We start from the raw sequence: 18,848 nt of genomic DNA, 5'->3' as shown, positions 1-18,848 counted from the left end.
CCACTAATCTTCATTGGGCTACTTTATAATCTACCCTTTCCTTTGTCATTTCTTTGTCAAATATGGACTGCAGATAATTACTTCTCTCAAAGAGATTTCTAGTACAAATATAAATCCCTCTCACCAAAATCCATTTGTTTAAGGACATGAAATCAAGAATAGAGGAATTATTTAGTACTACCAGGGAAAGCCAAGAGTCTCAAGCCTTTTGTCCCTTTCCCTTAAGCTCAGCCATATGTCATTATGCTCTAACCCAATCAGAAACAGCCAAATGGAAATGGGAAAGGCAGAATGGTAAGAAGAAAAAAAGGGAACCCAGACCTCTAGGTTCTAGGAACTTAGATTCAGAAACCTAGATCACCTGGACTGTGGGGATCAGAGAGACAACTCCTCTAAACTAGAAAGAACTGTCTTTTGGGAAAACCAAACCTGGGCAGGTGGCTGGTGAGAAGTAGTCAGAATTCTTACCTGTTCCTGCTGTAGGGCTTTAACAAAAGCATTTTTCAGTCGGTTGGTGTGTTCTGCCTTTAGAGCCTTCTTCTGGTTGGAGGTCATACATTGCTCACATAGAATCTTACCATTCTTTTCTTGCTTCCAGTGAGGGGTGAAATCTGTGCGGCACTGGGCACAAACAAAGGGTTCAACCCGCAGAAGTGAGGCACAGCTTTTCCCTAGATGCCAACAAAAAGAATAATCAGTGGTTTCACATTTCCTCTGTATCTCCTCTGTTTCTTTTCATCAGATGATCTTTTTCCAGGAGTTTACTCTGCTGAATTAAGAAGGAGCCTCTATAATTTATAAAATACTTTTATTTCATTTGATTGCAACATCACTTCAGGGAATTAGACAGTACCATCCCCATTTACAAATGAGGAAACTAAGTCTAAGAAACATAGCTTCAAAAGACAAAACTGGGACAAGAACTCAAGTTTTCTGATTTCCTGTTAAACCACACTGAGAAGAAAATGTGTGTCAATTCAGTCAAAGGGCTCCACCTAATTCCGCCAGTACTTTTGCTTCTTAGCATCTCTTTACCTCAGTCTACACTTACTCTATCATATACATTCATAATTTTTACCTATCAGTGTCTGAATTATTCACTTTGTGATCTATTTATAGCCAATACTGAGCCCTTTAGGCACTTTCCTCAGGTGTTCCCCTAAGTCCTTATGTTTAGAAATTCAGGCTTAATAACTTTTGTCAGAATAGACTGTGTGATGTTATTAATACTTTATAGTTCAGTGTTGGCTTACAGCTTTTATGTGGTCCTAGTTATCTTTATCAGTCTATTTTCTCAACTAAAAGCACTCAAACAGCAGGGACTGAATATAATAATGCAAGCACAATGCCACATAAACACTAACATTAAAAATAAGTGTTCTAGTCTTCAAATTATGCATGCATCACGCTAGGCACATTTAAAAGAGCTAACAATATACTGCAAAAAACAGACAAGATATACAAAATACACAGCAAAAATATTAAGTCTAAGATACACAGACACACAAAAAGCTTTTTGATACGCTGCTCCTAAACAGTTTCCGAATCAGAGACAGGAGATGGTTTGGCAATAGTAAAGAGAGATTATTTCATATTACACAGTACCATGCGATACTCTGCCCATATCAATCAGGTTTGACAACTTCTTGTTTAGATAAAAAGACTGACCAACAAATAGCCTTACCTTGGCTGTCGATGACACTCTGTACGACTTCTTCCAAGCCTACCATGTAGATGAACTCACTATTGGCTGCACTAGGCAGGAAATGAAGCAAGGGAGCAGGTGGTTTAGGGGGTGGAATCTCCAGGAGTGTCTTTTCCAGCTGTTTGCGAAGAGCCAATTTGGCTGCAGCCTGTGAGTTGGCAGCATCAGTCATGGCGCTGGGGCTAGGAAGTGGTGAGGACACCCTGTTCACGGTCCCTGGCTGAATATGGGAGGCAAGGTTCATATAGATGGCAGAGGATGTTGTACGCTGACAGGGAACGGAAGAACTTGACTGCTGAAACAGATTGAGTATAGGGGTCAGTGATGGTATGTGGGAGAAAGAACCAATTCTTACTTTCGTGGCAGAGAACACTATCTGATCCTAGTATGAACTACTTAGCTTCCCCCAAGCTCAGAAAAAGACATGAGGTGTCCAACTTCACTGATAAAGGACTCTGGCATGTAAGAAAGGAGAATGATAGTGGCTACGAACTATAACTGCTGAGAGAGAGACTTCTCTGGTGGCACAGTGGTTAAGACTCCGCGCTCCCAATGCAGGGGGCCCTGGTTCGATCCCTGGTCAGGGAACTAGATGCCACATGCATGCAGCAACTAAGGAGCCCGCCTGCTGCAACTAAGACCCAGTGCAACCAAATAAATAAATAAAAATAAAAATAAAAAAAATAAATAAATAAAAATAAAAATGATTTCTCTGTTTCCCCATGAGGGCTCCCTCTTACCGGTTGGTAATTGATGGCGGGATTCATATTGGGTGTTGTGGTGCGTACAAGGCCAGGCTTAGGTGGGCCCCGCTGACCCTGTAGCTGGGCTGGGTTTGGCGCAATCACACGTTGAGACATTAACATGTGTGGGAGGGTGGTATTGGTCGCTGAACGGATAACACTGTGACCCTGAAGGGTAAGAAGAGGAAAAGATACAGTCATAGCGGTAAAACGCTTCACAAAATGCCAAAGAGAAAACACTGCCTATAATACATAGCTAAGTAGAAACACAGAAACATAGTCAGACTTGGTAATTTTGTGTAAGGATCTATGGGGATAAATCTACCATCACTATAAAACCTGATTAGTGGTTAGGAATTCCCTAGCTTCTTTGGTATAAACTATTTAACCCTCTATGGAAAAGGGCTAAGCTGGAAACCTCTGGAGAAGAAAGACTACGGTGGGAAGATTAGTTATTCATCCTTCTACTGCAGACTAAATCATGCCATTAAGGACCAAAAGGACTATCTATGGTAATAACACCTCTATCAAGGCCAGGTTCTTCTATGATCTTACAAAAGCCCCAATACAGAGACAGGATAACAGGGCCCCCTGAAACTAAGATCACACTATGGGTCACATACCTGCAATGTCCTCAAATTCTGTTCAACCCCTTGTGCCCCAGGCCGGGATGGAAGCTTGGAGAGGCCTTGCTGTCCCACATGGGCAGGAGATGGCTGAACAATAGATGCTGCATTCTGTACAACTGGAGTCTGGGAGAGAGAAGAGAAAATGAGACAGTGGAAAAGGCTAATAATCGGAGGCAGAAATTTGGTACACTTCTAGACTTTCAAAACTCCTTGTCAGTCTGAAGCTCCTGTTGACCAGGAGGGAAAATAAGAAAAACAGAATCACTGTTTTCTTGATTAAGGCCCAAGATTAAAAAAAAAATCACTATTCCTAGAGACTAAAAACCATGGAACCAGAGAAGAATGAGCCACCCAGCTGAATCTACCTGGGGCAGCCCATTCTCAAACCAGTTTTTCTTTGCTTTCTGCTAGTCCCTTATTTCTCGGGCACAGTACCTTCTGGACGACATTCTCTTTCTGTAGCTGACTCTGTCTCAGTTTCTTTAACAGCACCAGTCGGGCTTCTTCCAATCTCAGCTCATCTCTCAGCTGCTTGATGAGCTGCTGCCGTTCCTCAATGCCTTTCCCCTGAGGAAACATGGAGACTATCAGCTATGGTAGCAGTTACTCAGAGTCCTTTCCTGCAAGATGATCTCTTCTTTTAGGTCCCAAACCTCCACCTTCCACAAGAAGCACAAGGGGCAATGGAATTGTTATCTTTGCGTCCCTAGCACACAGTCTGGCACAGTGCCTGGTATTCAGTAGGTACTCAAAAACTGCTTACAGAGTGAAAGAAGAGACCACATATAAATGCTAATTAACCAGATTCCTGGCAAAATAGAACAGCCAAAGGGAGATATTGCTTTCCTTTAAAATAATGTTTCTCAATCTTTTAAAGCCATGTTTCCTCTAGAAATACATGAAAACTTAGGAATTCCTCCATATTCCGAGACCCAGGATAGAGTATAGAATGTATCCTTCTAGCTAAAAGTTTACTTCACATGACTTGAATTATGAAGTTTTCATTTTCCAAAGAAATTATATTGAATATGCATTTTCAAACTGTCTTCTCCACTTGATTCTAATAGTTCCCTCTAAAAGGGCACACCCTTGAGGTTGAGAATCACATATGAAGAGTTTCATCAATGGGTAGTTTTTAGATCCAAAAAGTAAACACTAAAAAACCAGACATGGGAGTCTCAGGGAATTAAAGAGAATAGTAGAAGCAAGAAATGGAGAAAGGAATCTTTCTTTTCTTTACCTTAAACATCTCTAGGTTGGCTGCTTTGAGTCTTTCTTCCATTCGGGAGCTGGAACGGGGACTGGAAGCCTCATTATCAGACAAAACAATGATGTCTGGGGAGGGAGTAAGCCTTCCTCGGTCTGGCTCACTAGACAAGAGAAGAAAAATTAAGGTACTTCCAACAGTGGAAGTTCATAGAAAAGTTCAGAAAACTTTTCTACACTGACCAAAGAAATCCAAGGAAACTTAAATCTGTCCTGATTCACCCAGGGAAAGACAGAGACATCCAAATCAAAGGATAAAATAGACACCAAGATGTAAGTGACGACAAAACCTCAGCAAAAGTATTTTTCCCATCTAAATTCCTTACAGAAGATGCAGACAGAAAGACACTGACTGGCTTTAGGAATGGGAAAAAGAGATGAGTGTTTTTGTCACACTGATTTTAATCAAAATTCCAAATGTTTTCCTTATATCTCAGTCTCCTTTTGGGTTGTCTTGTTAGTTACAGAGAAGGTCAAGAAAGAAATGGTTAGCTTCACAGGGGAAGAAAGACAAAGGCAGTAGAGCCTACTTGTCCACCCCAAATACAGATGACACACTGCTAAGGAGGCAACCCATGATACTGATAACATGGTCCTGCCTGTCTGATGATTTACAAAAAAGGAGGTTACATGACAACTCCTTTGGCAGTCTATCCTGTCAAGAGTTAAGGCCAAAAGAAGGTACTGTTGTCAATGGCCTGAGAGAATGGACAGTGCTAAGTATAAATGTCTACAGCCTTCTGGAGGACTGAAACTTCAGAATTAAATACATGGGACTTGCATCTACCTGCAAGTTCTACTTAGCATCTTCCCTCAGAAAGAAACTGTCTAGAAATAACTTTGAAATCTAAATCTTCCACACTGGCTATGCCTTATGGCCAATCCTATTTATTAGACAACTCTGGTTTTGGTCTTCCTGGAGCAAGCCTTAAGAGCATCTTGTCCCTCTAAAATCATGAGAAATGGCACTCACTGCGTAAGACCTGGATAACAAGAACCCTGCAAATTCTAATTGCCGTAGGTTCCCAAGTCAGCGGCCATAACCTCTAACTCTCCTCTGATTTCTTAACTCAGAGTTATCTTCGCTGACCCTACTTCTTTGAGATTTATAGTGTATAGTCAGGAGTATGTAGGTCTAAAACAATGTGTTCTTAGATCTTATTTAAACAGGTAACTCAAACCTTTTATAACCACAGATCTTTATAGTCCTGAGAGTCTCTGACCATTTCTCAGGGCCTCTTGTCTCAGGTACTGTTGGGACTAGGATGCCTTTTGCACAAGGCACCCTGGATGGCTGGGACAGGCATTCAATTCCTCAACAGGGTAAAACTGAGTTACTAAAACAACCAAATTTAGCTGAGGAAATAAAGTAGGGAGACAGTCATAATAATGACCATCTTGGGAACTATTAAGTTTGTCTGGATCGCTCTATAACCACTGCTCACAGACACAGCAAGCTGAGAATGTAGGCTTACAGAAAAAGAAGTCACTAGAGGGAGAAAAGAACCTTCCATTCTCTAACCCCAAGTTCCTGGAGTAATGGTCAGGCCTAAATGAAGAGTTTGAATTTTTACTTATCATTTCTATATTCCCTCATGCCCCCCCTTCCCCATCCCTAACAAGAACATGGGTGAACAACTTTGAGGTCTGGTAGATTTCTACTTCTTCTACATGATTCCCCAATGCTTACATCGACAGTCAGAACTCTTTCCATCCTGGTCCTGGCTGGATACACACCTCACAGATTATTTCTAACCTAAGGAATTCTTCCTTGCTCAAATGAGTGCCACCTACTGCTAAGGACTGTCCAGCAACAGGACAAGCAGAGACATTCCTACATGGAGATTTTGGAATTGAGCGACATTTATAAGGAAGTAGTATCTGAGAAAACCCTAAATGATATTTTATTCCCAGATATAATGAGACTCACATTAGATAGATAGCACAGGTAAGGCAAAGCCCAAGTCAAGTTTCATTCTTCAATTTTTTTTTTTTTAACTTTTGACCTGGAATTCTGGCCTCATTTATTAAGCTTTTCCGGGGACAGAAATTATTTTGCTACTTTCCCAAACACATATATGATTTACAATATTTGGTGTTCTTAAGTATGAAACCCTACCAATTAGATAATATTAAAAGCCAGACTTGCTGCTGACATCATTTTGTGACTCAGACTGGCAAATTCCCAGAAATTATAAAACTCCTAATCCTTATCCAGGTAGTAAAAACAAAACCAGAAAGAAAACTGCCACATCTCGACAGCATTCCAAAACATAAGCAGTGTTGGTTTCATGCATATCTTATTTCACAGATATCATAACTTGCCCAACTGATGGCAAAAAAAAAAAAAGATATTTAGGCAATTATGGCTATCACATCAAGAGCCCTTCCTTCTTTCTGCTTTTAAATTCCAATTCCCTCCTCCTTTTTTATCCACATCAAATAAACCATTGTTCTCCATGCTGAGCAATCTATATCAGTCTAGTTCATTCTTACAATAAGCTTGAGGCTAAGTGGAAATAGCTGTCAGTATATCTGGTCTGGTGAAAGGGAAGAAGAACGACAGGGGAGATAGGGCCCATTTTTTCACGCAGAATGGGGATCTAGATGGTTTACATCAAGCCTCTTTTCCTGGAGACCATTAAAAACAGTTCCCAGTTTCCAAAGAATCAAGTTTCAAAAGTTCATTCCTCTAATAAAATTAAACACACTGGTAGAGTTTTCAGGGTACTCTTTTCAATACAGAATTTATCTGTGATACACTGTAATTCCAACAGAACTGAGATCTTATCAAAATGTGTAACAATGTTTCTATGAAAAACACATTTTCAGTTCCAATGTGCATGTAAGGAATCCACCTAACATTTCTCCTCTTCATTGTCCCCAGTGAAGTAGGATTAGTCATTTGCCCCAGAAGGTTAAGGGTGATTATGGGGCAAGTGGGTTACTCAGGTGCATTATCTCATTCACCCACTTTTCTTTTTTTCTAAAAGGATCTAAGGATTAATCTACTTTCATAATACTCTGCCGATACTATGTATAGCTCCCAAGAATTTTTCTCTTCTTCCACAACCACTAGAGAACTTACCTGAAGTTTCCTAAGGGTTTTAATGCTATTACCAAGAACAATGTTCCCCTACTGGGTGTGGTTTAAAAAAATAATTCTGGGACAATACTAATAAGTAAACATTAAAAGGTAGAGAAAGAAACCCAAGTAAGATTGTAAATCATTCCTTCCTTTTTTCTTCTTTCTGCATCAGTCCAGCTTCTTAAGGATCCTGCTTTAGATCAGTCCTAGGACAAAGTCAGCAAGGTCAACTGGAGGGCAATTGAACAGTGAAGAGTAATCTCATGTCTATCAGGTGTTTCTGAACCATAAATAAACTGAATGTTCTTAAAACTAGGGTTGTCTATACTATGATTCATTGTTCAGGTAGACTCTAACCTCAGCCAGTTCTAGGTACCTCTTTATATTGTGTTCTCCACAGTTCCAAATACTCAACCTTGACCAAGACCTGTGAAAACATGTGCTTGTGTGCTGTGTGTATGAAAGAGCACAAGCATGAGGGTACTCATATAAGTGAATGTGTATGCACATATGGGGCTTGGGGAATGTGGCACAAATGAAGTAAGAATGTAGAGGATTAGCACATAAAGTTCCTTGTTAACACAAGAAAAGACAGGCCCATGCTCTTTGATGTAATAAAAGCTAGGTCTCCATAATAAACACATCCCTAAAACTCTTGGGATGATCTGAAGAAAAGACTGTTCTTCCCTCCTAAAATGGCCATAAGATTAGAGTGAAAGTGTATATTAACTCGCTTCTAACTGGGGTATCAACTCTTAGTGCCTCCTTTATCCAGAAATGGCCACTTTATCTTAAGGGTAATAATTTTTGGAGGCACCTAGTTTCATCTAGAAACAAGAGGAATTCACGGTCAAGCCAGATAGCACAGGTACGTCTTCATTCAAGAAGCTTTAAGTTGAAAAACACCCTCCTCTCATTGGAAGTCATTCATTTTTCATAGGCTTAGTTTATGATGAGACCCTATCTATGGAGGCAGCTGAACCAAGCCATACCTCCGTCTAGCACTCATATCCACAGGCTCATCATTGATGTTTTCTTTGCCTGGCCTTCCAGCAGTCCTGTTGTCTCCATGAGGCCTGAGATTCCCATTGAGCTTCTCTTCATAGCCCTTGACACCACTGCCATCCTGTTTGGTGGGTAACTCATGTGGCACTTCAAGATTTGCCAAATCCTTCCGTTTGAGCAGTGCCAACATTTTCAGACGTTCCATGGCCTCATGCCCCTCCATTTTGAGTCGCTTAGCCAGGACATCATCTCGCTCATCAGCTGGGTCCAAGCTCCGCTTCAACAGATTCAGGCGAAGAGCATCCTCTGTCATTCTATCCATCCTATGGAAAGAAATATACAAGTGCTTTATCAGAATAAAGGCCCTTAAATAGTCCATAAGGAAAGAAGAATCATAGGTATATACATGGAAGGTCAACATTAAATGAGCTAACATTCTACCCTATAACTTCCTAGATGATCTATATTAAAGGAGATTTCATCTCTCAACCTCAGCAGTGAAAGTAAACTTCAAAAGCTTTCCAGTCACTGAGGCTCTTACTGTATAGATGCCTGAAACCAAATACCATGCTCACCTGGATAGTCCATTAAGAGCCTACATCTCTCAAAAAAGTAAACATTCTTTTGTGACTGGCTTTCTGTACATGCATGCTCAAAAGTCAGATGCTTTGGTTTTAATTCTCATACCAAATTCTTCTCCTGGAGAAGACTCTTTTATGAATGGGAAGTTCCTCAGGTCACTCATGCATATCTTTAATTGGCCTATATTACTGATGGAGACCAAGGGCATCTAACAGGAAGCCTCAGTTGTCTGGATACAGCGAGGGTCAGAGGGGCCCATTTATCTGCCCTCAATTCTATATAAATTCAGTATCTTGGCTTTGGTTAATGAAGAACTCAGGCTGATAAAAGGTAATATTTTCTTTACTCATACAGCAAAATTATTACAGACAAGCTAATAATCATTTGTCCTTCTCATTTTGATTTCTTACACTAACAAAATCTAGACACACAATTTCACCAGCACTTTTTAAATCCAGGGTTATCTTCCTGGTAGGAAAAAGCAATGTGACACTGGAAAGAAAAATTTTTGAGTCATCGAAACATAGGTTCAAACTGCTACTTTTACAAGGTCAAATATTAATAAGTTACTTTACCGCCCCAAGCCTCAATTCCATCTGTAGAAGTGGGCACTTGGAAGAGGGCTCAACAAAATTTAATTCCTATACCCTCAGGATATGACTACTACACCTAAGATACAAGATCAGGCTTGATAATTCATAGATTCAAGTAGTAAGACAGAGAAGATTACCAATGTTAATTGGTGCTCTTGCGAAGAAAAACATGTATACACTTGAGACATCTTCCTTCCTGTAGTGCAGAGTAAAATAAGAGCTATCTGATTTTCTTCTAGTTATAATGAGGAAAAACAGTAACCAACAAAAGAATTTCCAGCAAGAGGAAACAGACCTTTTGGAGACCAGAGAAAAGTCAGAACTCAGATCTCTGAATTTTCAGGTAATGTTTCTTAATTCTCTCTCTTTTTTTTTTTGGCGGGGGTACGCGGGCCTCTCACTGCTGTGGCCTCTCCCGTTGCAGAGGACATGCTCCGGACGCGCAGGCTCAGCGGCCATGGCTCATGGGCCCAGCCGCTCTGTGGCATGTGGGATCTTCCCGGACCAGGGCATGAACCCACGTCCCCTGCATCGGCAGGCGGACTCTCAACCACTGCGCCACCAGGGAAGCCCTCTTTCTCTTTTTTAAAGAACAGTTTTGTTGAGATATAATTCACATATCATACAGTTCACCTATTTAAAGTGTATGATTAAGTGGTTTTCAGTATATCCACAGAGTTGTGCAACCATCACCACATCAGTATTAGAACATTTTCATTATCTCCTCCTTAAAAAAACCCATACCCATTAGCAGTCACTCTCTTCCCCCTTCACCTCTATTCCCCACTAATTTACTTTCTGTCTCTAAATTTGCCTATTTTGGACTTTTTTTTTTAAGAGCTCTTTATTGGAGTATAATTGCTTCACAATACTGTGTTAGGTTCTGTTGTACAACAAAGCGAATCAGCCACATGCATACGTATGTCCCCATAACCCCTCCCTCTTGAGCCTCCCTATCCCACCCCTCTAGGTCACTGCAAAGCACCGAGCTGATCTCCCTGTGCTATGCTGCTGCCTCCCACCAGCCAACTATTTTACATTCAGTAGTATATATACGTTGATGATACTCTCACTTCACCCCAGCTTCGCCCTCCCACCCCATGTCATCAAGTCCATTCTCTATGTCTAATTCTTTATTCCTGCCCTGCAACTAGGTTCATCAGTAACTTTTTTTTTTAAGATTCCATATATATGTGTTAGCATACAGTATTTGTTTTTCTCTTTCTGACTTACTTCACTCTGTATGACAGACTCTAGGTCCATCCACCTCACTACAAATAACTCAATTTGGTTTCTTTTTATGGCTGAGAAATATTCCACTGTATATATGTGCCACATCTTCTTTATCCATTCATCTGTCGACGGACACTTAGGTTGCTTCCATGTCCTGGCTATTGTAAATAGAGCTGCAATGAACACTGTGGTACGTGACTCTTTTTGAATTATCATTTTCTCAGGGTATATGCCCAGTGGGATTGCTGGGTCGTATGGTAGGTCTATTTTTAGTTTTTTAAGGAACCTCCATACTGTTTTCCATAGTGGTTGTATCAATTTACATTCCCACCAACAGAGTAGGAAGGTTCCCTTTTCACCACACCCTTTCCAGCATTTATTGTTTCTAGCATTTTTGATGCTGGCCATTCTGACCGGCGTGAGGTGATACCTCATTGTAGTTTTGACTTGCATTTCTCTAATAATTAGTGATGTTGAGTATCTCTTCATATGCCTCTTGGCCATCTGTGTATGTCTTCCTCGGTGAAATATCTATTTAGGTCTTCCGCCCATTTTTTGGACTTTTTTTGCGGTACGCAGGCCTTTCACTGTTGTGCCTCTCCCGTTGAGGAGCACAGGCTCCGGACACGCAGGCTCAGCGGCCACAGATCACAGGCCCAGCCGCTCTGCGGCACGTGGGATCTTCCCGGACCGAGGCACGAACCCATGTTCCCTGCATCGGCAGGCGGACTCCCAACCACTGCACCACCAGGGAAGCCCATGTTTTGTTTTTTTTTTAACATCTTTATTGGAATATAATTGCTTTACAATGGTATGTTAGTTTCTGCTTTATAACAAAGTGAATCAGCTATACATATACATATATCCCCATATCTCCTCCCTCTTGCATCTCCCTTTCACCCTCCCTATCCCACTAGCATTATGTTTTTAAGGTTCATTCATGTTGTAGCATATACCATTACTTCTTTTTTTTTATGGCCTAATGATATTCCATTGTATGAATATATAATATTTTGTTTATTCATTTATCAATTTATAGACATTTGGTTTGTTTCCCTTTTTTTTTTTTTGGCCACACCATGTGGCAGGTGGGATCCTAGTTCCCCAACCAGGGATCAAACCCATGCCCCTACAGTGGAAGCACAGTTTTAACCACTGGGGCAGCCAGGGAAGTCCCCCACTTTTTACTATTATCAATAATGCTATGAACTTTATAGCATTTATACAAGTTTTTGTATGAACACATGTTTTCAATTCTCTTGGATATATAACTATGAGTAGAACTGCGGGGTCCTAAGGTAACTCTCTTTAACATCTTGAAGAACTGTTACGCTGTTTTCCAAAATGGCTGCAATGAGGGTTCCAATTTCTCCATATCCTCTTAATTCTCTTTTAACAGCTATAGATATGAAACATATTATAGCATATATAAACATTCTTTAGCTGCAGGATCCTCAAAGATTTCTTATTTTGACATGTGTTACTTCTGAAGTGGTTTACCTCTGAAAAATACCCCCAGATGGAGTGACTGGAAAGTTGAATGCTACAGAATATCAAAAGTTAAGCCCTAATTCCACAATAACAATGTCTTGGGTAATTTGATCAACACCTCATATTGAGAGTATGATTGAGAATACCATGAGGAGTTGCAGATGGTAAAAAGTCTGTCACTCAACTAATTATATACCTAGATGAAAAAAGTACTTTAGAAAAGTACACAGCAAAATATATGAGTGTATATTAACACAATACAGTGTTCTAAGTTTTGAGATAAATTATATTTATGAGCACTGAAAGTATATGACAAAATGACAAAATTCAACAACCTGGAGCTGAATGGAATTTGGGATGCCATCATTAGCTTGGCTTCTTCAACTGATAGTTATATGAATAGCTGAAATCAGTTCAAAAAATTTCCCCTTTATTATAATGACATAAATGGGTACACTGGAAGTTGGGAGAAACCAGAACCAGATATTTGAATGTCTGAGGTAAGTAATCTTTCTCAATAGATGGCTTGAGAAATCTGACCAAAATTTCGTTGCCTACTCTTGACTTTACTGGCCCAACTTTATGTACTCATAGCCATGCCTGCTTCAAAATCCAATGAAATATGGATGAATCTTGAAACAATCATACTAAGTCAGCCAGACACTGACTTTACTTAGTCAGAAGGACAACTATTTTATGGTTCCACTAATATAAGGTACCTAAAATAGGCATATTCATAGAGAAAAAGCAGAATAGAGTCCATCAGTGGCTGGGGGTGGAGAGAAGGTAGTAAGGAGTTATTATTTAATGGGAACATCGCATGTCTCTGCGATGAAGAAAAAGTTCTTAAATGGATAGTAGTGATGGCTGCACATTGTGAAAGTACTCAAAGCTGAACTGTACACTTTAAAATGTTTAAAATAGTAAATTTTATTTTATGTATATTTTGCCACAATAAAAAAAATCCAATGTAACAGAGACTGACTAAAAATGGGCAAAAGTGATCTTTTGGGGATGATCTAAAACTTGATTGTAGTGACAGCTGCACAACTCTATCTATCTATCTATCTATCTATCTATCTATCTATCTATCTATCTATTTATTTATTGTCTGCGCCACGAGTCATGTGGGATCTTAGTTCCCTGACCAGGGACTGAACCCACACCCCTGCATTGGAAGCGTGGAGTCTTAACCACTGGACCACCAGGGAAGTCCCTGCACATTTACTTTAAAAAAAAAAAAAATCAGGGCTTCCCTGGTGGCGCAGTGGTTGAGAATCTGCCTGCCAATGCAGGGGACACGGGTTCGAGCCCTGGTCTGGGAAGATCCCACATGCCACGGAGCAGCTGGGCCCGTGAGCCACAACTACTGAGCCTGCGCATCTGGAGCCTGTGTTCCACAACAAGGGAGGCCGCGATAGTGAGAGGCCCGCGTACCACGATGAAGAGTGGCCCCCGCTTGCCGCAACTAGAGAAAGCCCTCGCACAGAAACGAAGACCCAACACAGCCAAAAAATAAATTAATTACTTTAAAAAAAAATCACTGAATCATACACTTAAATTATACTCCAATGAAGTTGCAAAAATAATATTCAATGTAAGTTTGTCACACACAAATTCCTCTCCAAAAAGTAAAACAAAAATTCTGTAAAATGAATGTTGTATGTTGCCTTTTAATGCCTAATCCAACTTTTCTGTTTCTTCTGGGCTGCAAATAATAACTAATATTTCTTAAGTACCTACTTAAAAGTCAAACATGCTACTAGCTACTAGGCACTTTATTATGTATTCTTATTTAAATTACCTCAACAAGTTACTAAGTGGTACTATTTCTACTTTAGAGGTGGGAAAAAGTGTCAAATCAAGTACCCCAAGACTGCAAAGCTTTGGATAGTGAATCTCGAATTCCAACGCAGGTCTAGCTCACTTCAAAAATCTATTATACATTTTACAGCTATTTCCAAAAAAAAAATCTATTACACAGTACATCTCGCTACTCAGAGAGAGAGAATCTTAAGAAGCAGTGTTGTGTATTCATGTATTTGCACATGCATCTAACACATCCATTCCCCCCCAGACATTACATATATACTATGTGACAAGTTCAGGGTTAGGTACTAGGAGTAAAGGTGAAAAAAGACCAGGTCACTGTCTTTAACAATTTCATTCTGATAGGAGACAGAAGTGCATATAACTAAAGTACTTAGATGTTAAATTTCCTCTGCCTTCCCTATATCCTGCTTTTCTTCCTCATAATGAAGAGTATTCAATTCATCCAGAGGCAAAAGTTAGAAGCCTGGAAATCATCTTTGACTTTTCCAGACTCTTAAATCTAAGTCACCAAGTCCTATCAATTCTATTATCTTCCTCTGAATGAGAAAATATGTAACACTGGTGTGTTGCTTTGGCAGCCACCTTGTGATCATGAGGGAAGGCAGCTTGCAGATAAAGCAGACACTGTGCACAGTAGAATACTGAGAGGAGAGCTAATTACACAGCTGTACCATCAGATCAAACTACTTTGAAGCTAGTCCTGTTACACAGACCAATAAATTCCTTTAATGTTTAAGCCAGTATGAACTCGGTTTTCTGTTACCTAAACTGAAAATATCCTAAAGAATAGATAACTCTGTCAGAAGTGCTGAAATGAAATCAAAGTGGAGATATCCAATAAACAGGTGGATACGAGGCACACAAAGAGAGCCAGAGTTCAGGCCAGAGCTGGAGATAAATATTTGAACAGGTAAAGGAGGTAATTGAAGTAATGTACAGGGATGAGTGAAACTGTCCAGAAAAAGAAATGAATATATACTCAGAAGGAAAAGAGCCAAGGATAGAACCTTGGGCAGTACCTACATTTAAGGATTGGCTGGTCAGAGGAAACTAAGAGAGCTAGTGGAAAACTAGGAAAGCATGACATGTCAACAAATTAAAGAAGAGTAGTTAATTGTGTCCAACAATTTACAGGAGAAAAATGTCCAGCTTTAAATTTACTGTTGACTGTTGTAAAAAACAAGAATGGTCAGATGGTGACAAAGCTTTAGATTCATGCTTGTCAAGTTTTTGACTCATTGTTAGCCCCAAATCAAAATACAGGTCTGCAGCGAAAACTTTTAGAAGATTCTGAGAGGGAAGAGGAGGGATAGAGGTGAGTAAAATGAATTAGTATCTACTGAGCTGCCTTTTATTTACTAGGCAATGTACAAGGCCCTTTATATTTATTCCCTCATTTAATCACATTAGAGAAATACTCATTTATTTTTAGTGAATTAAACTTTACAGATACAGTTGAAGCACTCTGTGTCACTTCCCCACCAAACCATTCTCTATCCTCCCTTCTTCCCTTCCCAGAGAAAGGCATTATGATGGATTTGTTATCATTCTATTACATATATATGTATCCATAAATAGTACATAGTATAGTATTTATTTATTCGTTTGTTTGTTTAGGCCGCACCACACCTAAACAATTCCCTAGTTCATGTATTTTTAAAAGTAGCTCTTGGGAGACTTCCCTGGTCGTCCAGTGGCTAGGGCTCCGCGCTCCCAGTGCAGGGGACCTGGGTTTGATCCCTGGTCAGGGAACTAGATCCCACATGCTGCAGCTGGGATTCCACATGCTGCAGCTAAGAGATTCCCGCACACTGAACTAAGACCCGGCAAAGCCAAAAAAAAAACAAAGTAGCTCTTGTATGTATCCTTTTTCATTTTGCTTTTCAATGTTTAATTTTTTAATATTTAAAATTTATCCAAGTAAATACATGAAGCACCAATTCATTTGTTTTAACTGCTGTGTAGAACTCCACAGCAAAAATATTTGATTCAGTAATCATTCTCCAATTCAACATTTAGGCACCAATATGTTGATGTTTAAATCAATGCTGTGATTTCCACTTCTGGCCAAGATTCTGTAACACAGGACAGATTTGCCCTCTCACCTGAAATAACAAAAAACCTCCAGACAAAATACATGAAACAAGGTTTTCAAGACACTGGACATCAGGCAACAAAGGATAGAGATCCCAGAGGGACAGGAAACAAATGAGGTGAGCTCTACAACTGCACTCGTTTTTGCCATAGGAGAGTTACTTTTTTTTTTTTAAAAAAACCCTTTTATTTATTTATTTTTTGGCCTCATGGCACGTGGGATCATAGTTCCCTGACCAGGAATGGAACCCGCACCCCCCGCAGTGGAAGCGCAGAGCCTTAACCACTGGACTGCCAGGGAACTCTGCCATAGGAGAGTTTCTAGGACATAATGTGGGGAGGGGGAAATGAGGCAGAGCCAGGCAGACTCCTGAGTTCAAGAGAGGGCGATGGGGCTTCCGTGGTGGCGCAGTGGTTGAGAGTCCGCCTGCCGATGCAGGGGACACGGGTTCGTGCCCCGGTCCGGGAAGATCCCACATGCTGCGGAGTGGCTGGGCCCGTGAGCCACGGCCGCTGAGCCTGCGCGTCATCTGGAGCCTGTGCTCCGCAACGGGAGAGGCCACAACAGTGAGAGGCCTGCGTACCGCAAAAAAAAAAAAAAAAAAAGAGTAGCTCCTGCTCGCCACAACTAGAGAAAGCCCGTGTGCAGCAACTAAGACCCAACACAGCCAAAAGAAGAATAAAGAGAAGAAAAGAAATAACAGTCAAAATGAATAAATGATGAAAACTATAAACCTACAAATCCAAGAACTTCAACAAACCTGAAGCACAAGAAACATGATAAAAACTACACCAAGGGACGTCATAATCAAATTGCTCAAAACTACTATAAAGGGACTTCCTTAGCTGTCCAGTGGTTAAGCCTTTGCCTTCCAATGCAGGGGGTGTAGGTTTGATCCCTGGTCTGGGAGCTAAGATCCCACATGCCTCACGGCCAAAAAAACAAAATATAAAACAGAAGCAAATAAGTAGTGGTACATATATACAATAGAATATTACTCAGCCATAAAAAGGAACGAAATTGAGTCATTTGTTGAGACGTGGATGGATCTAGAGACTGTCATACAGAGTGAAGTAAGTCAGAAAGAGAAAGACAAATATCGTATATTAACGCATTTATGCGGAACCTAGAAAAATGGTACAGATGAACCGGTTTGCAGGGCAGAAGTTGAGACACAGATGTAGAGAACAAACGTTTGGACACCAAGGGGGGAAAGCCGTGGTGGGGTGGGGATGGTGGTGTGCTGAATTGGGTGATTGGGATTGACATGTATACACTGATGTGTATAAAACTGATGACTAATAAGAACCTTCAGTATAAACAAACAAACAAAAACAATAAAAAAACAAGCAATATTGTAACAAATTCAATAAAGACTTAAAAAAATGGTCCACATCAAAAAAAAAACCATGATTACATGTAAAGATAAGGATAACATCAAATTTCTTGCTGGAAACAATGCAAAAGAGAAGACAGCAACATCCTTAAAATACTGAAAGAAAAAAATCTGACAATCTAAAATACCATACCTGTCAAAAAAATACCATTTAAAAACAAAGATGAAATAAAGACTTTTTCAGTCATTTTAAATTTCCTTTATCAATGTTCTCCTTTACAATTTATATTTATTTGTATCTTAAAAAGTTCCCCTAATTATGGTCTCAAAGCTTAGTTTGTCTGAAAACTATATACATAGTTCTACTATAGGTAAAACAGATAAGCAACAAGGATTTACTGTATAGCACAGAACTATATTCAGTATCTTATAATAAACTGTAATGCAAAATAATCTGAAAGTATATATGTAACTGAATCACTTTGCTGTACACCTGAAACACAATATTGTAAATCAACTATACTTCAATTTTTAGAAAAAGTGTTATTAACTATAGTCACCATGCTGTACATTACACCTCCATGATTTATTTTATAACTGGAAGTTTGTACCTTTTGACCACCGTCACCCATTTTTGCTCCATTTCCCCCCAGCCGCCCTGGCAACCACCAATCTGCCCTCTGTATCCATGAGTTGGGGTTTTTTGTTTTGTTTTGTTTTGTTTTGTTTTGTTTACATTCAACATATAAGATCATACAGTATTTGTCTTTCTCTGTTTCACTTATTTCACTTAGCATAATGCCCTCAAGGTCCATCCATGTTGTCACAAATAGCAAGATTTCCTTCTTTTTAATGACTAATCCACTTTGTGTGTGTGTGTATACACATATATATCACATTTTCTTTACCTATTCATCCACTGATGGACACTCAGGTTGCTTCCATGACTTGGCTATTGTAAATACTGCCACAAAAAACATGAAGGTACATTATCTTTTCAAGTTAGTGTTTTTGTTTCCTTTAGATAAATATCCACAAGTGGAGCTGTTGGATCATATGGTAGTTCTAGTTTTAATTTTTTTGAGGAACCTCCATACTGTTTTTCAAAATGGCTGCACCAATTTACATTACCACCAACCGTGCACAAGGATTCCCACTTCCCCATCCTCACCAACACTAACTTCTTGTCTTTTTGATAACAGCCATTCTAACAAGTGTGAGGAGATAACTCACTGTTATTTTTGGGGGG

General features: G+C 39.8%; 1 protein-coding gene across 3 annotated transcripts in view; it reads right to left on the bottom strand.

Annotated features, from left to right (window-relative positions):
• GATAD2B (GATA zinc finger domain containing 2B) overlaps positions 1 to 18,848 on the bottom strand; it is an 80,271-nt gene that overhangs the window by 5,569 nt on the left and 55,854 nt on the right. For 2 of the 3 annotated variants that reach the window (XM_082833275.1, XM_082833276.1), the window contains exons 2-8: positions 8,424 to 8,759; positions 4,318 to 4,447; positions 3,513 to 3,644; positions 3,072 to 3,200; positions 2,446 to 2,616; positions 1,685 to 2,000; positions 469 to 671 (exon numbers count right to left, since the gene is read on the bottom strand). In XM_082833275.1, the coding sequence (XP_082689401.1) occupies positions 469 to 671; positions 1,685 to 2,000; positions 2,446 to 2,616; positions 3,072 to 3,200; positions 3,513 to 3,644; positions 4,318 to 4,447; positions 8,424 to 8,758 (1,416 nt within the window). In that variant the 5' untranslated portion in view covers position 8,759. Of the gene's footprint in view, positions 1 to 468; positions 672 to 1,684; positions 2,001 to 2,445; positions 2,617 to 3,071; positions 3,201 to 3,512; positions 3,645 to 4,317; positions 4,448 to 8,423; positions 8,887 to 18,848 lie in introns of those variants that run through there. The other variant, XM_082833274.1, reaches the window with a different exon arrangement.

The sequence above is a fragment of the Leucopleurus acutus genome (genome assembly GCF_964270905.1).
Source record: "Leucopleurus acutus genome assembly, chromosome: 2".
In the NCBI taxonomy this organism is placed as follows: domain Eukaryota; kingdom Metazoa; phylum Chordata; class Mammalia; order Artiodactyla; family Delphinidae; genus Leucopleurus; species Leucopleurus acutus.
Note: the sequence above shows the minus strand (reverse complement) of the source record. Positions and strands in the feature narration are given on the sequence as shown.